The following is a 21,742-nucleotide window of genomic DNA, read 5'->3' as shown; positions in this document are numbered from 1 at the left end:
CTAAATCAACACGCTACCTGCCAAGACGCGCCCGTTGTGCTGAACGCTCCTGGAGGAAGTCTTGCACCCAGTCAGACTTTCTCCATTATAGATTCATATTATGTTCATACAGCGCAGCCCTTGCCCTCATCAAACAGTCATACTTTTCCTCTCATTAGTTCATGCTCCCGCAATCCCAGGCGTTTCTTTGGCACCTTTAATTCTCTTCTTCGCCCTGCTGTAGCCACCCCTCAAACTAACCTTACAGCTGATAGCTTTGCATGCTACTTTACCGACAAGATTGAACAGCTAAGTAAAGAATTCTCCCCACCCTGCCTTTCTCTTTCTCAACCACACGTAGATTATGCCTTCCTACCCTTCAGACTTTTTCCCCGGTTACTGAACAAGAGGTGGCTGCACTTCTCCTTTCCTCTCACCCCACCACTTGCCCGATCCTGTCTCACCTTATCAGATCTCTCTCCTCTTGTCTTGTGCCTTCCTTAACACACATCTTCAACTGCTTTCTCTATTCTGGTGTTGTACTTGTTGACCTTAAACATGCCACTGTTGTACCGATCCTGAAAAAAACATCTCTCAACCCATCCTCCCCCTCTTACAAATCGTCTCATATCCCTGCTCCCTTTTTCCTTAACCCCTTAAGGACACATGACGTGTGTGACACGTCATGATTCCCTTTTATTCCAGAAGTTTGGTCCTTAAGGGGTTAAGGCTTCTGGAAAGACTTGTCTTTACCTGTATGTCTCACTTCCTCAATACCAACTCTCTCCTTGACCCCTTCAATCTGGCTTTTGCTCCCTCCACTCTACTGAGACTGCTCTTATCAAAGTTACTAACAACCTAATCGCAGCTAAATCCAAATGCCACTACTCCATACTAATTCTTTTTGACCTCTCTGCTGCCTTTGACACAATTGATCATGCTCTCCTTCTTTAAATTCTTCAATCACTCAGTCTCTGTTCTTTCATTGTTTTCCTCTTATCTCTCCCAACGCTCATTCAGTGTCTCCTTTTCTAATGATACCTCCTCTTTTCATCCTCTCGGTTGGAGCCCTCCAAGGCTCTGTCCTTGGTCCCCTTCTATTTTCTCTTTATACTGCCTCTCTTGGCAAACGTATTACCTTATTTGGATCCCACTACCCCCTATATGCTGATGACACCCAGACATATCCCTCCCCCCCCCCACCCCCCTGAAGACCTTTTCCCTGCTGTCCTGCAATGTGTCACTGCTTGCCTTTTTTTCCATCTCTGACTGGATGTCCTCCTGCTTTCTGAAACTAAATCTCTGTAAAACTGAGCTCCTTGTCTTTCCTCCTGCTAATACTGATCCTCCTCTTTCACTCTCCCTTCAAGTTAGTGGTATCCACATAAGTCTATCCTTGCAAGCGCGCTGTCTTGGTGTCATACTTGATTCTGGCCTCACCTTTGAGCCTCACATCCAGCATGCTACCAAGTCCTGTAGATTCAATCTTAAAAACATAGCCCGCATTCGCCCCTCTCTTACGCAAGATGCTACTAAGGAGCTTGTCCATGCTCTAGTCATTTTCCTCATGAATTATTGTATCCCTCTCCTAATTAGTCTTCCCAAAAGCCGTATTGCCCCGCTACAGTCTGTAATGAATGCTGCCACCAGACTGATTTTCCTCTCTAGTCGGTTCTCTCACACCTCACCCCTCTGTCAGTCCTTACATTGGCTTCCTGTGTCCTATAGGAGTCAATTTAAAGTGCTAACCCATACCTATAAAGCATTGACCAATTCTAGCCCCTCTTATATCTCTTCACAGATCCATAGGTATGCCCCTTCCTGGTCTCTGTGCTCTGCCATTGACCTTCTCCTGTCCGCTGCTCGCACCCGTATGGTCAACTCACGCTTACAGGACTTCTTGCGGGCGGCTCCCTTCCTATGGAATAGCCTGCCTAGCGCCATCAGACTCTCCCCTAGTCTTCAATTGTTTAAGAAGTGCCTTAAAACCCATCTCTTTGAGAAAGTTTATGGCCTCCCAGAGTAACTTCTACCTGGCTCTTGCTCTATCCTAAAGGGCAGCACTCTACTCTCTCCTCCAGCTCTGCTTCACACCCACCATATTTGATTGCCATTTCCTGTCCTAATGTGTTTTACACCCCACCTCCTATAGACTGAAAGCTCATTTGAGCAGGGTCCTCTTCAACCTATCGTTCCTGTAAGTTTTCTTGTAATTGTCCTATTCATAGTTAAATTCCCCCCTCTTATAATATTGTAAAGCGCTACGGAATCTGTTGGCCCTATATAAATAGCAATAATAATAATAATATATATGTCAATCCAAAAAATTTGAATACTGCTATCCCAAAATGCAAAAAAATTGCATACATAGTGTTTGCGAAATCCACAATATTTTCTTTGTTGATATGGGCAGTACATGAAAAGTGTTGCACTGCCACTCACCTGCTGCATGGGGTAAAATAAATAAATAAATAAAAATAATAATTAATGAGTTAATTTCTTTGTTAAATGCATTACTGCATACTGTATTATCAGAGTTTAAGAAACTGTTGCACACACCATAGGAGAGGATCCATGCGCGATCTACAGCTCAGCTGATACGTTAACAGGTTCAGTCAAAAAGTGAACAAAGCTCTGTGCATTAGCAGATGGCGGCCATACTGAGCCATCAGCTTAAAGAACAGTTCACATCATTCTATGCGAAGAGTTAAAATGCTATTTGGGGATAAACTATTTAACCTATTATGCTCTGCTGGGGATTGTGGAAGAAGATATATCCCCATAGACCAAAAGGAGACTCTGGAACTCCTGATTGGAAGTCCGAACATGGTCTGGGAGGGACCTACATGCAGTTGCGGACAGACCTACTAAGACCAAACCATTCATAGGAGGACAGTTAAAAGCGTAATGTTTTTTTTGTTTGTTTATTTTTGCCCATTTATTCACGTTTTAATTTTTTTTTCATTTTACATTTTTTGCCAAATATTTTCTCTTTCAATTCATTTCTTATGCATTGAAAAACATTAGATGGAATTCTGTCTAGACTATCCCTTTAGGAGAAAGTAGTGCAGGCCTTGTTTATCAGCATTTAATAGACAATACAGGTTGGATTAACAGTAGTTACTTTTGCCCGAGGTGTTTAAACCAGCAGTCTACTTACTGCAACTCACTATGCTTTGTAGTCCATTGTCAAATACGTCTGCAACGCCATAACAAACATTTACAAGGCTCACCGGTTCCTGTTTTAATTACTGGTACATTTATGATAGCTCAAGAATAAGTCCTACAGAGTTTCTTAACTGGAATATGAAGTTCGTGGTCAATCACTTCTTCTTAGTCTACTGTAGTAATATATATTTTGTTTATTTTACAACCACAGGGACTCCCCAAGCAGAAGTCATCACTAAAACCATGGAGGGGGGGAGAGGGGATGTGACTTTCATGAACCATTCCTTTTTTTATTTACAAGCATCTTACAGTACATTCTGTAGAGAAATACACATAGATCTCCCACAGGCCTATTATCTATTCACAAATAGAACGTATAACTAGTAACAGCAGCAGATGGGTTCATTCAGTAATGTCTGTACACATGTATAGCTGGTTTAAACAGCACTGAAATGTGTTTATCTTAAAGCAGACTGTAGAAACTCATTCAATTGCAATTCGTGTCAGGTCTTGAACATTTGCCTTTGGGTTTTAATGGATAACATGTTTGTGGGTGATGTCGTGCCACTCCCAAATGTAAAACAAACTAAATTACTTTTATATGACACCTTATTCTAAATTCTGAAGATCCCACCCATTATTAAAATATACAATGAATATATATACACACACACACACATACAAATACATACAAACACAATATGCACAAACATATATAAATATTAAAAGCAGCTGTACAATAGACACATATATATGCATGTATTAGCACACACACACACACAAACAAACCATTGGTCCATTTATAAGCCAAGAGCATGTGGTGATATGTTACATTTTAATGCAATGGTCAGTATATTTACAAAAATGTGATCGCTAACAGGGTCAATGAGTGTATGAGATTTAAGATATTTTCTTGATTGATGGTAGACAAAGCTAAGCTGGGTACCTAAGACCCAGCATTTTATTTGTTTAGATAACTAGGTTTGCCTACATTTCTGCAGGCAAAGTGTTTTTTTTTTTATTATACTATTCATATTCAGAAAGTTCCTCAACTAATAGATTATCGTTTTGGCTTTCTATACAATTTTTAAAGAATTTTCAAAAAAACTAAATCAAACAAATATGTAGTCAAGAAATCTACATTGTACAGCAGTAACATACTGCAGGCCAGAAGGAGAATCCATTGGACAAATCATTGTTGCAGTTAAAGGGACACTATAGGCACCCAGACCACTTTAGCTCATTGAAGTGGTCTGGGTGCAGTGTCCCAGGTACCTTAACCCTGAGCAGGTATTTATAATTACCTGCTAGGGTTAACTCCACCTCTAGTGGCTGTCTACCAGACGTCCAGTCACCCAAAAATACATAGGAAAGCATTGAAAGCCATTGCCGACGTCAGGAGAGAAGGCAGATCCAAGCAAGCGCCAAGGGACATTGGGGCTGGACTGAAGTGACAGAAGGGATTTTTTAACACCTTCTGCACCTTGGGGGGGAGGGTGGGACTGCGACAGAGGGTGAAGATATAAAGCTAGGAAAATAAGTTTGTTTTCCTGGCACTATGGTTTCCCTTTAAACATTGTACATCTTCCATGTTACACTACGTAGATTATTAATTGGTTAAAGGGACATTACAGTCACCTGGGCAAAAAGTTAAAAAAGCTAGGATTATTATTTTACATTTGTGATGGCATTACCAGTAAGTCCTCCCTATATTTTAACAGACCAACAGGATGGGTTTTATAAATGGTTATTAATAGAGTTATTTACCAAAGTGAGACTTCAAAGTGAATTTCAAATCTACGGCCAAACTAGACAAACTGGAAAAATTCTCGGAGTTGGCTACACTTTCAGTTTGATTATTTTGACTTTGAAAATTACTTGGAATTCACACTTTAGTTAATTACACTGTAAGTCTTTGCACCTGCAGCTTATGTGTTCTACTATATGTTATATGGGGGTCATCTTGCCCCCACTTTCATTTATTTACATAGCAGTGGCTTACGCGGGATGACCACCTGACATCTTTAATCCACACACACCCTGGTTAATGGGGACTCGTGTACCTAGTTTTTATATTATTTGTTTAATTAAGGTTGTTGGTTTTTGTTTTGTTTTGTTTTTTTTATAAATTCTTTATTTTTGATGTGTATGTTTAAAGGAAGAATAACGATACACACATTTATAGATTGTCCGGAGAAGTAAACATTTCCATCAGTAAATGTATACATGTTGTAAACAGCACATTTTGGTAAATTAGAACAAGAGGTACCTAATGCAGAGCTGTGTAGACAACAGAGAGAGTAAGGAGTAGGTCTTAAGCACTGCATACAGGATCAACTGCTCAGAATAGAGAAAAGCTTAGTTGACACTTATATTAACAGGAGCCATCTCTGAGTGCAGCCCACGACATAAGGGAGTCCCTCAGACTGCTTGAGGCTCACCCAACACCCGACCTGCAAGGTTTGTGACATGATAGAAGTTAGTCCTGCGTGATGTGTGTTGAGAGAGGAGAGAAGATGGGTGAGTGAACACCAGACGTGTGAACCCTTGCTTGTTCCTGATCTTTTGCCAGTTTCAGCTGGAAAGCAGGAGTGCTGTGTAGGCTGGCAGGGGCAGCGGCGTTAAGTGAGGAGTGACCGGGTATGAATTCCCAAACACATCTCACAGCAGGAGCCAGGGATCCAGAGGGGTCTTCCACAATTACATTGGTCGGCGAGAAGTGGTGTAGCTATGTTGTTAGGCACCTCTGCCTCTCCACCATTCGCCTCAGGAAAGCTGCGAGATTGCCATGTAGCTGTTGCTTGTTGGGCTCTGGCGGTGTGAGTGCCGCTGATCGGGGACAGTCTCCTGGGACCGGGATGACCGCGTCGGCCCGGAGGGGGCGTGGGGACACGAGGGCCCAGACACGAGACTTCAGCCTTCTGTGGGAGCGTGAGAGCGTCCGTCTCCCTCGCACCAATCATGCTTGTAGGCCGCAGAGCCAAAGCAAACTATTCTTCAGATATGGTGGCTCAAAAGGTATCTCTGTGTGCACAATGTTGTCCTCCACCAAGTAGTGGACAAGATAAGCCAGATTATGCTGTTTATCTGCAGATATTTAGTAAAATCAATATAAAAGTGCAGGAGCTGCTGTGACTTGCTTCTGCTCAGCTCTGTGGTCAGGCCCCGCCCCTGTTTGTTTTTGTTTTTATATATTTTGCCTGCTGGACATTATTTGCGCACATTATTTTAAAGTAGATAGGACACAATAAATCTTTTCCCCTGTTTCTCACAAAGTCCCATCCACACGTAAAATAATATGCACTAAAATACGGTTTATTGCATACAATAAAGTTTAGCATCAGATTATTCAATATATTACACTGCCAGTTTTTTACTATGTGGAAAATAGGTTTTACTAAAAGAGGCTGCCCATTTTTTTTTTTTTTAACATATACGACAAAGCATTTGTGCAACGGAAGTAGAATTGAAAACCAGAACAAAATGGTATAATTTAGCTAGCTTCCCCCCTAAACATTACAAATAAAAGATTGAGGCACCTTGAGTAAACTAAAAATAGTAATCTTTCACTTGAGACACCTATCGTAGCCCTCTAGTGGCAGGTCATGGAATTGGCTTAGTTTTCTTGCTGGGTGGTCAGTACTAAATGCCAACATTGTAGTAGAAGGGCCCTCACTTCCTAATTTGACCGACACTATGACTTGATTTGGGTTTTTGGTGTTGTGGAACTGAGGGCACATTTGATTGGACTGATCTTCAATTTGTTCTTTCTGGACCAAAATAATCATTTATAAAGTTCTAATATTCACTAAAATCATTACCATGCCCATCATTAAACCCTTTCAAATAATAATGTATGCATTTACGAGAATCTGTACTTTGCCTCTGTATCTATAAACATTCCGTGAGCATTCATGGTCAGACAGAGGCTAGGACACCTAATCATAGTCTACTGGAATTTCACAAACATTCCCATCTTCTGGTAATGCATGAAAATATATAGGTTTCAGGAGAAGTTCGACTGGTTAGCTTTACTCCCCCAAAATTAACTCCAGGCTACGTGAACAACCTTTCATGTTTCTCAAGAACAGCTATATAATTATAATTTGAACGTTTAAATATTTGTTCTGATATGTTTAAAAAAGAAAAAAGGGGGGTGAGGGGGGCGGAATCTGACCTTGGAGCTTTCTAGACGTATGCAGAAGAGGCTCTCAGCTATTCAGTTAATTTTGGGGAAATGATCCCAAACACTGAGTTGACATACTCACCAAAGTGCACTACCCACGTCGGGAGTGTTGAGGCAACTTGATTGATACTTCACCCGTGTTTTTCAGCCTCCTAAAGCTCAAAACGCTTACCTGCGGCCTACTGGACATGAAGCAGGGAGGAGGCGGACGCTTTTCCCGCTCCTAGGTTTACAGTGTGGCCCTGCTGACCTTATACCCCCCCCTCCTCTGGACCGGTGGGGGTTATCCCGGTCCCCACTGGACAGCTACATACTGGCCAAGCCTTACCTACCTCTTGCCTCCAGCCATCACTGACACAAACCACGATGACCTAAGATGGCGGCTGTCACCCCGCAAGGCACGAGAGACCTAACAAAAAACATACAGCTCACAGTAGCAACACAGACCTCTGTATACTACGCCTAGAGGATATCTTCAGTTGCTTCTGGATGCGGCTCCAACAGTGGGCAGAGGCTGCTCAGTTCACACTCCGGAAAGAAGCTGAGAAGGGCGAGCAACAAAAGGTGGGAAGGCATAAATCAAGCTACAGAAATCACGGACGCAACTGCCTACTTGTCGGCATAAATCAAGAGGCACTGTAAGCCTTACCTCCTCACAGTGCGCCCAGGTGCGGAAGACTACCTGCCGAAAGCGGCAGCCTTTGCCCTCACCTCCGAGCCCATGAAGCGGTGGAGTTGACTCCTGTGGAGTTTTGGAGCTTGGGGAGAGTAACACCTGGGATCCACTCTGCAACCTTACACATGGACTCTCTTACAGGCAGCTTCACCCTATCACTTGTGGGAGTCGACTGACTCTGGCCTCGGGCCTGCACCTCCAACTCATTTGCAGTGAGCCATCCTGACAGTCCAACATTATCTGTCTCACATCCAGTTATTCCTGTTATTTTTTATGTTTCCTTACGTTTCCCTTGAATATTTTTCTAGCATGTCAAACTGCTACCCTACCCTAATAGCTATGTCTTTATATCAGTCAGCTTATGCCATGCTTTTAATATTCTATGATTTCATCTATACAAAGCATAGAACCTTGTACACGTCTCTCTACTCCTGACTACATATACAATCACTAATAAGACTTGCTTGTTCATATAAAAAATAAATAAATTATTATGTGCATTTTTCATACTACTATTTTAGTTTCTATTTGTCTGTCTATGTTGTTGTGGCGTTAAATGCTGAATTGTACCTATATGCACATCAAAATGTGGGAAGTTGGAACATTTTACAAAACTTTCATGTGCACAAAATCATTTGCTTCCTATTTCATACTCCTAATACTCATCAGAAACATAGAAACATTGGACATTGTGAAATGACACAGTATGGTGCAACTACGTACTTTCAATTTAGGACAGTACGTCTTGTACTGACTGTTGAGCATACTGATCATTTTACTTTACATGAAAAAATAAACAGGTAAGGTGAAAACAAACATTCGAAGATGTAGTTTTATGGTATAGCCTAAAGAAACTATCTAAAAAGCCCAGGACTTTACTATCTGAAATGTCAGGTTAAAATGTGAGTAGTAAAATGTAGGGTTTGAGGCAAATACTTTAAAATTTGAATTTCTCAGAGTTGAATTCCTAATGTCTTTAAAAGGGACTTGACAAGTAAACTTAATAAACACTACGGGGCCAGGAACACAAACATGTATTCCTGACCCTATAGTATTAAACTAACTATTTAGCCCCCCTGTGACACCCTAATGAACCCCTTAAAGCTAGTAAAAACTCACCTTATTTCCAGCGCAGAGCAGATTTGCCGGTGCTGGTTTCACACTCAAAACACCTCCTTGTCTGACATAATAAGAATGAATGATCTCAGCCAATCACAATGCTTTCCCATAGGAAAGAATTGGATTGGCTGAGATAGTCACTTCTGATGATCTCCACCAAGGTGGCGGGCCAGGGGCAGGTGCGGAGCAAAACACCACTCTGGCCAATGAGCATCTCCTCTAATAGAGATGCATTGAATCAATGCATCTCTATGAGGAATGTTCAGCGCCTCCATGAAGAGCGTGAAGACACTGATGGTCACCTAGGAAGCACCTCTAGTGGCCACTGGAGGTATCCCTAGGCTCTAATGTAAACACTGCATTTTCTCTTAAAAGACAGGTAGACAGCCACAATAGGAAGTCTTGATCTTGCAAAATAAACTCAACTCAATTGTGTGGCATGGATGATTATCAAGAAGCTCCAAAAATCGTGCAAGCGCCACTGTGTAAGTGTTGTATATGCGTCCTTTGGCGGATGTTGTAATTCCTTGCACCAGCTCTGCTGTAAGTTTTATTTCTATGAAGCGGTGGCTTACATTGTTATGAACACCAAAAAAAAAAAATTGTTGCTCCCACAAAAGAATGACTTTAGAGCAGAAAATAGTAGAAGGACATGAACTCAAACTAGGGACTCTCCCAAAAACAGGTGAACATTGAAGGTATGGAAAAATAAACAACTTAAAAAGTAGCATTCCTACCTGACTCCCATTTTACAGTCCATAACACAGGGCTCATCAAAGTTGTTGAGTAGGTCATCCAACTGAATGTAACTTTCACCATCTCTTTCCACGACTCCATGAAACCTAGGGACACAGCAGCTCAGGGAATCGTTCATTAGCAACTCAAAGCAATTCTTCTCATTCTCCGAGTATCGTTTCAAAATTGTACCACCAGCTGCTGCTTTGAAACTTCCTATAAAAATAAGAACCATAATTACTGCATTAAGTAGACATAAAATACATAGTGACTCTGTAAGTGATAAAGCCACATAGTTGACAATTATCGAGCTGGACAAGTTACATGCCTGCAAACAAGATAACATTAAATGACTCTATAGAAAGCACACAAGTAGTCATTTGTAGTGATTTATGTGACGAGACCAATCTCGCCACATTGCATTGGAAGAGCCTGGTTGCCCGCCTGTTGCCTCTGGACTATGGCCCTGGGATATTGGGCCCTTTAAAAAAACAGTATTCGGCCATACCAGAGTGTATGTCACTCATTCTGGCCCTTTAAATACTGTTGGGGAAGGTTTGGCACTTTTTATATGGCACTTTGGATGCAGCCGAAGTTGTCAAAGTCGTCAAAGTGTCCACCATTCGACAAAGGAACACGGGGCGGCGGCCATTTTAATTTAGTCGAACGCGGTCAGAGGTGTATGCTAAAGAATCTGTGGAACTAAAATCGGCTACGCAAATACACGAACACCGCTGACCCTTACCGTCGCCTCCACTTCGACACTTCGGTAAAAGTCGAAGTACGTTCGACAATTCGAACATACTGTTTTAATGTGCTATTTACACAAACGGACCTGTTCGTGCCTTTGAATGGGACTTAGCCGTTTTTCTACAAGAAATTGACCGGCCGCACAGCCCAAATCTATGGAACTGTTTTGGGCAGGAAAATGGGCTTGTGGTTGGTCATAAAGGACTTCCGGCTATCTTTTTATCCACTGGAGGGATTGGTATGATTTTTCAGAGTGTTTATGTTTAAAGTATGCTGAGTTTATGGAGATTATGGAGATTGGATGTATGGTTTTAAAGTTAGAGGGTATGTGGAAAAACTGTATTTTTACTGTCTGTGATAATTATGTTAAACCATTGTGTAACATAATCGTATCACAGGCAGAGGGGAGGATTTTGTGTGTAAATGCTGGGAGTGTCTTCTGTAATGTACGTCTATGATTGGTTATTTTGTAATACCCTGTGGGTGGTCCTATATAAGGGAAACTGTCATAAAAGAAGGTTCTTTTGGTGCCATTAAACAGACCACTGCTTGACCCTCAACACGGAGCCTTGTCTCGTTCTTGGGGGGATTTACTGTATGCTGTTAGAGACTGATTGCCAGGAGTGTAAGCTAATGGTCTTCTTTTCCTGTTCGTCTGCTAGCAGCTATTTGTGAGGTTCCAGTTCGGGAGTTGGAGTGCTACTTGGTATCCTGTTCGGGAGTCTGGGGTTCTGCAGTAGCTGGGAGTTGGAGTGTGGGAGTCTCTGGAAGGGGAAGATCTACTAAACGGCGGTTTAACCCTTTTATGCCTGGGGGTGCCGTTACAATTTATATAACCCTTATCTCATAAGAACCCCAAAGGGCCATGAATTGAAGCCTGCAGGTTAAAAATAAGTGTTTCTTAACATCTGGATGGCTCTCACCGTCCACTCACCCAACAGTTGCCAGGGGATTTGAACCTGGGTCCTTTGTTGTCCTGGGCCTGCTATACTGCCTCTGAGCCACAGCAGATCCTGTACTTTTGAGTAGTTTTAGCCCTGTTATACCTGGCTATGTCTGCAGCACTAGGGGGCTGGACTTCTTCTGTGGCTATTGCCTGTGCTTCACCTGAGGCAGATCGCTCATTAGCTGGGTATAAAAAACTGCCCCTCTCTGAGTACATTCTCAGTTCTTTGATTCTGGTTAACGTGTGTAGTTCTTGCTTTCTAGTCTCCTGAGCTTGTTATCCAGATTGACCCCGGCTTTTGACCTTGGCTCCACTTATAGTTTATTCTGACCTCTGGCATCCTCTGACTTTGGCTACTCCTCATTTATCCTGACCTCTGGCATCCTCTGACTTCTGCTACTCCTCGTTTATCTTGACCTCATGCATCCTCTGACTTTGGCTACTCCTCATTTATCCTGACCTCTGGCATTCTCTGACTTCAGCTACTCCTCGTTTAACCTGACCTCTGGCATCCTCTGACTTTGGCTACTCCTCGTTTATCCTGACCTCTGGCATCCTCTGGCTTCAGCTACTCCTCGTTTATCCTGACCTCTGGCATCCTCTGACTTCAGCTACACCTTGACTATCATTCTGTTTGTGACCTTGTCTGTGCTGCGTATTGGAGCACCTTTCCTGCACAGTCCCCGTGCACAGACTCACAGTCCAGGTGGCTTCTTACCTGGTCACCTTGGACTGAGTTTATCTGCAAGGATGAGCGAACATCTCTGAGCTTCAGACTCCCATCTGAGGTAAGATCCTGACAGTTGGGACACATCACATTTATCCTAAGGCAACTTCCCACAATAAGATGTTTATTATATCATAACTACAGTGCAATAAAAAAACCAAATAAGAAAAGTATAATGAAAGTGTGTTTTTTTTTTTTTTTTATAATATTTATTTCAATAATCACACTAAAGTTTAAAGTGATACTGTAGGCTCTATAACCACTTATTTTTCTTTTTTTCTAGTTTTTGTGCTGTACTTGATTTTTGAAAAATTCTCCACATTCTTAAGTTTACATACCTAATTAAAGGAACATTATAGTGCCAGGAAAAAAAAAAACTTGTTTTCCTGGCACTATGTAGTCCTTAGGTCCCCCCACCCTCATGGCCCCCCTCCCACTGGGCTGAAGGGGTTAAAACACTCACCTTTCTCCAGTGCTGGGCTCCCTCTGCAGTGTCAGTGAGACAGCCACTAGAGGCTGGATTAAACCTCAGTGTAAACATAGCAGTTTCTCTGAAACTGCAATGGTTAAAACCTGGGGGACCTGGCACCCAGACCAATTCATTGAGCTGAAGTGGTCTGGGTGCCTATAGTGGTCCTTTAATGTTACTTTATTTCCTCCTATTTCTACCCTTTACCCAAGCAGAAATAAACACCTACCCACCCATGTGATCAGTGACTTCTCTGTAGATACAGTTAACGAACAATAATGATCTCCTTATTAACTATGTACTTCATGTTCCTTCTACAGGTTACTCAAGGGAAACTCCTGCTACCATAAGCACTGTTTTCTGTATTTTCAGCCAAACCTCTGTTACTCAAACCCAAAATAATTTCAGAAAGATTAATGCCTAGATCAGAATGTGAAGCTCTGTAGTGGTTATGGTGCTGCAGATTTGTCTCTTTTACTCAACACACACTATGAACCTTACCGTTTTGCTCAATTATCTTTCATATATCCCAATACATTTAATTATTTAAACTAGTTTCACATCAAATCCCATCCTTGATTTAAAATTTATATTAAGTTATATTTTGGTAGAATAGGCCTTATCTTAGTCAATAAATAGATGCATGGTAAGTGGGTTTTAGAATATGCTGAAGCTTATTAAAGTATAATAATATTTGCTACCAGCATCCAACAGCTTTGTATGGTTTGCATCCCAAAATGTCGTATTTCTCAGCCTCTAGTGCAAAAAGAAGGTTGTTTGAAACGTGATTTAGGAATATCAAACAAACAGCACAGTGTGACAGTAGAAAAATAAATATGTGACTCGCAAAACAAAAGTTTCATTAGCGGCACAATATAAACATCTCTAAAAAGGATTTTAACAAAAAAGCTAGAATATTTTTATTTTTTTTAATTGTACTAGTTTAATATACTAAGTAATGAACAAAATAGAACATGACAAAAGGAACAATAGAATAATAAATACAAATCATCCATCAGTGGTTTTGTTTTTTGCGAATGGGGAGCTTATGGTAGACTGAGAGCTGAAGTCTCAGACCATAGCCTGAAATCAGGGTGCAGAGTGGGCGGGCACCACCTTCACAAATCTGGGGATAAACAGTTTGTAAATGGTGTAACACTTTAAAGTAATACGGTGCCAGGTACCCACTGGCACCATAACCATTTCATTGAGGTGAAGTTGTCGTGGTCACTGGAATGTTCTTTTAAGAATGCTGTTATATAATGGAATGACCCATTGAATAGCATGGCTGCACAAGGCCAAACTTAAAAACGACAAACGTTTGCCGTTCTAGGTTTGCAAACGTTCTTAAATGACCAAATTGTGATGATGAAAAACTACAACATTTGCTTCTTAAATGGTTCTCTTTTTGCTAAAATTGTCTGCAGTTGTTGATGTAATACACCATACAATAAATACTTAATCTTCGAGAGCGTGAATTGGGAATGTGCTAATACATGCATGCATTTTCCCCAGGTTCATTTGACAAGGTTCATCACACTGGACGTCTTGTGTCATGGGTCAGATTAACATCTCACAAAACCACCAGGTTCCACCAAGAAAATACATTGTATTAACAAAAAGGAATAAAATAAAAACAAATTAGAATGGTTCTAGACAAATGGCTGGGGGCTGCCCACAATGAAGCTAGGTATAGAGAGTTCAGCAACTCAACCAGTAGTCCTTTATATTTTTATTAAACCTCTAGGATGCAACTTACATACTGTCAAATCGGACGCTGATGAAATCAGGAAGGAACAAAGGAAATCCCTGTTCTAACAGCGAATCTGATGGAAAGTTACTAAATAATATTCTTTAATTCATTGATACTTTACAAATATGAAGTTTACTGCCCAGAAAAAAAATAATAATAATAATTAATATCCCCGCAATAATAAATAACAGTAGTCAAAATGCTATTTAATGTATGCCATCATCTACCTGTGATAAGCAATAGTCTTGGAATAGATCTAGAATGGTTTTGTTACTGTGAATTCTCCCAGGTGGTGTTCTATCTTTTGGTTGTGCGCAGGTAATTTTTCCATAAGGTGTTTCTACAGAGTGGGAACTGGGACCAATACTGGCAGGCAGATCAATGAGAGCCTTGGGAGAAAATAATCCCACTCACAAGCAAATCGTGACATTTAATATAGCAAACAGTACTGTATTTGGGTAATGTGCCTGGGAGGTGCTGTCAATGCAAAGTGATTTAACAGAAGTGAAAAATTAGGCTATAGGGGCATGATCTATACACCAAAACTACTTCATTAAGTTATTTTGGTACTTAGAGAAATCCTTTTAAGGAATATTTCAAGCACCATAAGCACTACAGCCCGCAGGTAAGATCTCAGTATACTGGTACTATAACCACTGTAGTGTGCTGTAGTGGATTTAGAGCTTGACATTTTATTTTAAGTATTGTTTGACTTAGAGTTAAAGAAGCCTAGTAATTAATGTTTGTCGTCTTGTGAAATACAGCCGATTAATTAATTTATTTCTGTTTCTATTTTATACAGTAGACTAATTGCCCTGATTTCACAAGTATGACTTGAATAGGTTAGTTAATAATTAACAGGAAATCCAAGGTTAGGACTAGAAATTTCAAACACCAGGTGTTCCTTCCTAATAGTCAACCCATAAAAAAAGGCTTGCCACATATATACGTAAAAATGAGTGGTTCCAGTATTAGTGAAATATACAAAACAGACTAAAATATAGTGAAACGCATTTACAGAACAGAACAGAACAAGGGAGTGGTTGATGGTGGGACAGTAATGATAAAAAATCTGACCACGAGATTACCCCAAAAGAAACAATGACTGGTGGAGTCTTAGCAATGCAGAGCATACAAAGATATATATCGCCTGCGTTCTACATACGAAATGCTTGCAAGTAGTGTTGCATCACAAGGAAGCAGCAGTGATATGAATGTATGGGAGCAGTTTCATAGAGCTTACCTATTTCCATCACCTAGTATCAAAAGTCATAAGATATATATACAGCGGGGGTGGGGGTATGGGGTGGCTTTAAGACATGTTTTTTGTTCTTTTAACTAGGCTAACATTGGGCTACGTTTATGGAGTCACTTGCTCCACGGTCTGCTAAATGAAAAACTACATGCGACGACTGCGAAGGCATTATCAGATCAAATGTTTATTTCTCAGACAACTTGTTTCAGATAAAAAAAATTGGAAAAAATATATGATTCGGAGGCTGCAGCATTGGGTCACCAAATTAAAGAGTTACTCTAACTGCCATAACCACTACAGCATACTGAACAGAATTCAGAGCATTGCCACCAGTTATCACGGAAATTCTACCTTCCCCACTGGAAAACTGTGTAAAAACATAAACAAATGTAAAAAAAATATATATATATATTTTATAGTGGATTGTCTACTTTTTTGTCACTAAATCACATTTTTGTCAGTGTCTGTAGTGTCTGTCTTGTATCAAGTTATCTCACCTGTATGCCCAGCAAGCTGCACCCAACGCCTCTTAAATGGACTGATGATGGGAATATTCACAATGGTCCTGATCTTCTGCCACGGTTTATGCTGTAAGGAAATAAAGTTCAATTATTTTAGGACTCAAGTTGTCTGAGGTGTAACTGCAAGAGGCACCGTAGAAGTGTTCCAAAATATAAGTATAAACAGTAATAATTTACAAGTTTGTTCCCAAACACAAAAACATTTATGTTCACACACACACACACACACATTAGGATACACTTTTACGGTGTGTCTCACCCAGAAAGAAATAGATAATGCAGGCTATTCTGTAGAATTTTTAGCATTAGCAAACCGAAAAACTATCACAAATCTGACTTTTGGGGTGTTTTTTTTTTCCAATTCTATTTTTGCTGTAGTTTCTTTCATTCTTGCTACTCACTTTAATCTTTAATAAAAATAAAATAAATAAAAAAAACAACAGTATTCCTTGAGTATGATAAGATTTTTTTCTGTGTACACCAATAAAGCAATAAATATACGCCAAGTGTGCTGAATATTGTTATGGTTTATGATAAATGTTGGGCAAAGCCGTTGATCAGTTGCACCTTGTTTAACAGGAAGACTTTTAATGCATGTTCATTTATTTGGTTAATTCATCGGAATACGAACAATGTGAATTAAACGTGTTGAGATCTCTAAATCAATTAATAGGTGTATTACGGCAACTCATTCCAAGTAATTCTTCTGACAAATATCGAAAACTCGCACCGAATGCTGCAAACCTCCCCGCTTCGCATTAATTATAAACATGTTCGCAAAATAAGCAAACTGGTTGCTCCTGTCTTCCTATATATTGTAGGAAAAACAAGTCAATGACATATTCTGGATCAGGCAATCACTGATAGAACCCTTCCTTTATGAGCAGATTAGTATGGAGTATTTTTCCCCAGAGTTCGCAATGCAAAATAAGATCTTAAAGATCCCAATGAATGGAGCCCTGGTTATGGGAATTTAATGAGCTACCCATTTCCTGATTTCCACCAGGTTTTAGTTAAAATATCTTTGACTACCATAAAAATGAGAAAGTGCTTCAAAGAAGGTGATTTATTCATAACTTAATTATAGGAAAGTGAGATTTCTAAAAGGAAACTAAAACCAAACAAGGCCAAATGACTGTTCTGATTTCGACTTCCTATTGACATTGTGGACACAGCCAACGCAAAACAAACAAACACACACACACACACACACACTAGAGCTAATTGGTTCCGAAAGCAGTTTAAAGGGTACATCAATAGTTTAGGTTCAACAGTTGTTTAGGTTTTGTGTTCCCCCCCCAGATGTTTACTTTCTTGCCACAAATCACGAGAAGAGTATGCTCCTTGAAGAATAATATAGCCAATGTAGATCTAGCCATTACATACAAAGAGTTTACCATTGATTTCGGTATTATACTGCCAACTTCTCTTCGAGCCACCACTATACAAGACATTGCAAATCATTCTATTGACCACACCAGCATTATTGTAACCTTGATCTGCAAAATCAACCACCAATTGTAATTGTACATGGTGTGTTGGATTGGATAAGTTTAAGAAAAAGAAGGGGAAACAAGTGATGAATTACACAATTTGTCTCTTGCTTATAAAAGCATCCTAGTGCTTTTGTTTGTGTTTATATTTATGTAATAGAGCTAGCCAATATAAGTAGCATTAAACTTTTTATATTTTTCTGGTACTTGAATGCTGACCTTTAACGAATACAATTTGACAGCACTAAATAGTCTGGTGGGAACATGTTATATTTCTCACTTCTACATCCTCTAATTTGTTGTTAAGAAATAGTTTTGAGTATGACTAATGTGTTTCTTATTTTTGTACAATATTTCTTCCTCTCTCAAAATGTTATGTTGACATTTAAAAAAAAAGAGTAGCTCAACAAAGTAGAATCGTGTTAGCGTAAAGATTAACACCACTTATCTAGACATTATACAAAATGTACTGCTTTGTGATCTTTTACGTTTGTGCTACATAACAGAAAAATAAAATAAAAATAATGCTAATCTATGTTGTTTACTACATCACTTGGAGTTTAATTCATCTTTTTGGAGATAGGAGACATCATGGAGTATTTGCTTTATAAGGATTCATATGACTGTCTGGTCCCTCTGTTTTGTGTTTCTGACAAAGAAGTGGACTTCTCTGGGGGTCCAGAAATCCCATGCCTTAAACTTATGAATAACTTTTTTGATATTCTTGGCTACCAGACAGATAAAGAGCACATAGCCCGTAAAGTAGATCACTGCCTTAACAGTGCAATATTCTGTTGTTTAAATGTCTAGGACACCCAGAGAGCAAAAGTAAAACACAGTTATTTTATATACCAATGACATCACACAGTCATAGATGCTACAACTGGGAACATAAAAAAACAACAAAAAAAAACACAAACAAACAAACAAACGAACGAACGATACAAGTCCCACTACAAACTACTTGAATATATATATATTAAAACAAAACCTGCAAGAATTTTAAGAGATCCTAGCGTACATCACCAAAAAAAAACAAAAAACAAAGCAATTAAGGAATACCATAGCATTGCTTGTACTGATAACAACAATCATATAATACAATTTTCCATGACCTGTTTGTTATCAGGAGTTCAGTGCTTGTCACCAACAGATTACACAACCATAATCATGCTATGCGGAAGTAGGAATCCCCAGCATGTGTTTGTCAGTGCAGGACGTAAACATTGTGACCGCTTGAAGCAAGAACTGGCTTCTTATTAGACAAAGCAAATAAATACTAGACAATAGTTTTATTATGTGATAATTCTGGCGGGCTTAGTCTCCACTGCGCTAGTTTAGCTGCTAGGACACCTCAAGTAACTAGATACTTTTACACAATTCATGCTGTTTTGATGGATGCACAAACTATTACGCAGTTAAACAGAGAAGTAATAGCACAAAGCGATTATTAACAGTAGATCTATCAAGCCGTGGTCGATAAAACAGGTTTTGAAGGGAAACAAAATGGCAATAAATCTACAAAGGATGCAAGGTTGGAAAAAAAGTGTTATTGCCTTACAATGCAAAGCGCATTCTTTCCAAAACATGTATTTGATTTATGTTGTCAACAAAACTAGTTTTGATGTGTTTGTCATTGAACAGTCAGAAAAAGCGACCCCCCCATGTACCAAATACAAAAAGATGTTCGAAGGTCAAACTTAACAAGTAAAATCAAAACAACAAAATTGTGGGATTTTGACAAAGCGTTTTAGTTACAAAGATGTGTAACAGTCTTCAAAAGGATTTGTCTCATCACTCTGCTAAAGGAAAGATCTTGTAGATGCACAATTCTATCATTAACGAGCAGGGAATCCCTCTGATCTATGCTCGGGGAAATTCCCCCAAACATAAATTAGAGGGATTCCCTGCTCTCGTGCGTTCGTCTATGTTCGGGTAAGTTTCCCTGAACATAGACATGTGCACCAGAGCAGGGAATCCCCATGGTCCTAAGTGCGAGCCGTCGTAAAACAGATAGTCGCTAAATGAGGACCACCTGTATAAGCAAACTGGTTGCAACAACATTTTCTTGTTAAAAAAAAAAAAAAAGCCACAGGCACTACCTGTACAATAAAGGGAGGCAAATGAATAAATCTATACCACCAAGTAAAAAATTCTCTATGTAGTAGTATAGTACAAAACTAAAGTATGATAAACCATCTCCCTGAAGGTAAAAAAAATATATATAAAAACCAAAAAAATAAAATAAATAAACTAACCTAAAAACAAATGACTATATTATCAAAAAAGACAAAAAAGTCTTTCACCGTCCCAAACCGAAAAACTAGTTAGGAAAAGATCCTCTAAGAAGTCTGGAGGCAACATAATAGACCGTAAATTTTCCCAAAATAAAAATGTCAGAAAAAAGATCAGCTTTCAAGCTGTTTATCTACCGAACTAGAAATTCAACATTTGGATAACAGTGATTTAACACAAGTGGAGTCTAGAGTAATCCAGGCAGTAGCCTAAAGCGGGGAGCAGGTCTACATTAGACATGGGAGCTCAAGTAGAATGTAAGGCTGAATAGACTGTAGCCTAAAGCACAGAGCTGATCTGTACAATTCTAAACACACCACAAGCTTTTAAAATCAACAGAGATTGAGTAGACTATTCGCACTTACACGGTTAAAGGGACACTATAGTCACCTGAACAACTTTAGCTTAATGAAGCAGTTTTGGTGTATAGAACATGCCCCTGCCGCCTCACTGCTCAATCCTCTGCCATTTAGGAGTTAAATCCCTTTGTTTATGAACCCTAGTCACACCTCCCTGCATGTGACTTGCACAACCTTCCATAAACACTTCCTGTAAAGAGAGCCTTATTTAGGCTTTCTTTATTGCAAGTTCTGTTTAATTAAGTTTTTCTTATCCCCTGCTATGTTAATAGCTTGCTAGACCCTGCAAGAGCCTCCTGTATGTGATTAAAGTTCAATTTAGAGATTGAGATACAATTATTTAAGGTAAATTACATATGTTTGAAAGTGAAACCAGTTTTTTTTTCATGCAGGCTCTGTCAATCATAGCCAAGGGAGGTGTGGCTAGGGCTGCATAATCAGAAACAAAGTGATTTAACTCCTAAATGACAGTGAATTGAGCAGTGAAATTGCAGGGGAATGATCTATACACTAAAACTGCTTTATTTAGCTAAAGTAATTTAGGTGACTATAGTGTTCCTTTACAAAAAAACCAATGTGTGCTGGCACTCAATTACGTGTTAGGTGCCGGTATTCGAGGTATAACCCCACAAATAACCTCCAATAAATATCATACAAAAAATATATATGAATACCGCACTCAATAAACGGTTTTGAGTAATAATTAAACCTATGTTCAAATTTATAGTATTTATTGAAAAGCTTATAAGGATAATTCACAAAGTTAATGGTATTTCATCAAAGTAACACATAATTCATCTTATATACACCAACTATGTACAAATGTCTATCTAGACACAGTATCCTCCTATGTGTAATGAACAGTTCAATGAAAATAATGTAACGAAATGGGAAAAAAGGAGAAAAAAATGCAAAAATATATATATGAAAAAATATATAGAGAATCTATATTGAAAAAATGAAAAAGAGGAGAAAAAAGAAAAAAGAAAAAAGAAAAAAGAAGAAAAAATGAAAAAATGAAAATATATATGAAAAAATACAAAAATAGAGAAAAATGGAAAAAATGGAAAAGAATGCTAAAGTCCTGAAAAGTACAAGTCCAGTATATAGTGCACTATATGTTTTGCCCACTATCTGTGGGTTGGTCTCACCAGTGTCGTCCACTTCTTTAAGTAGTATACAGTAGGAAGATGCTGAAGTCTGTGAGGGATGGTCTGCATGGGAGGGATGGAGCGAATTCCTGGTAGTAGGAAGAGTGATTGCCACCCTGTATCCGCTGGTGGCTGGTCAAAACCTTATTTATGGAGAATG

At 39.4% G+C, this 21,742-nt stretch overlaps 1 protein-coding gene across 1 annotated transcript in view; it reads right to left on the bottom strand.

Annotated features, from left to right (window-relative positions):
* ITPKA (inositol-trisphosphate 3-kinase A) overlaps positions 1-21,742 on the bottom strand; it is a 94,192-nt gene that overhangs the window by 14,681 nt on the left and 57,769 nt on the right. The window contains exons 2-3 of the mRNA XM_063440142.1: positions 16,261-16,351; positions 9,866-10,079 (exon numbers count right to left, since the gene is read on the bottom strand). Coding sequence (XP_063296212.1) covers positions 9,866-10,079; positions 16,261-16,351 — 305 coding nt within the window. The remainder of the gene's footprint in view (positions 1-9,865; positions 10,080-16,260; positions 16,352-21,742) is intronic.

This window comes from Pelobates fuscus, chromosome 13 (genome assembly GCF_036172605.1).
Source record: "Pelobates fuscus isolate aPelFus1 chromosome 13, aPelFus1.pri, whole genome shotgun sequence".
Classification (NCBI taxonomy): Eukaryota; Metazoa; Chordata; class Amphibia; order Anura; family Pelobatidae; genus Pelobates; species Pelobates fuscus.
The sequence above is the reverse complement of the archived record's forward strand: the minus strand, read 5'-3'. Positions and strand labels throughout refer to the sequence as shown.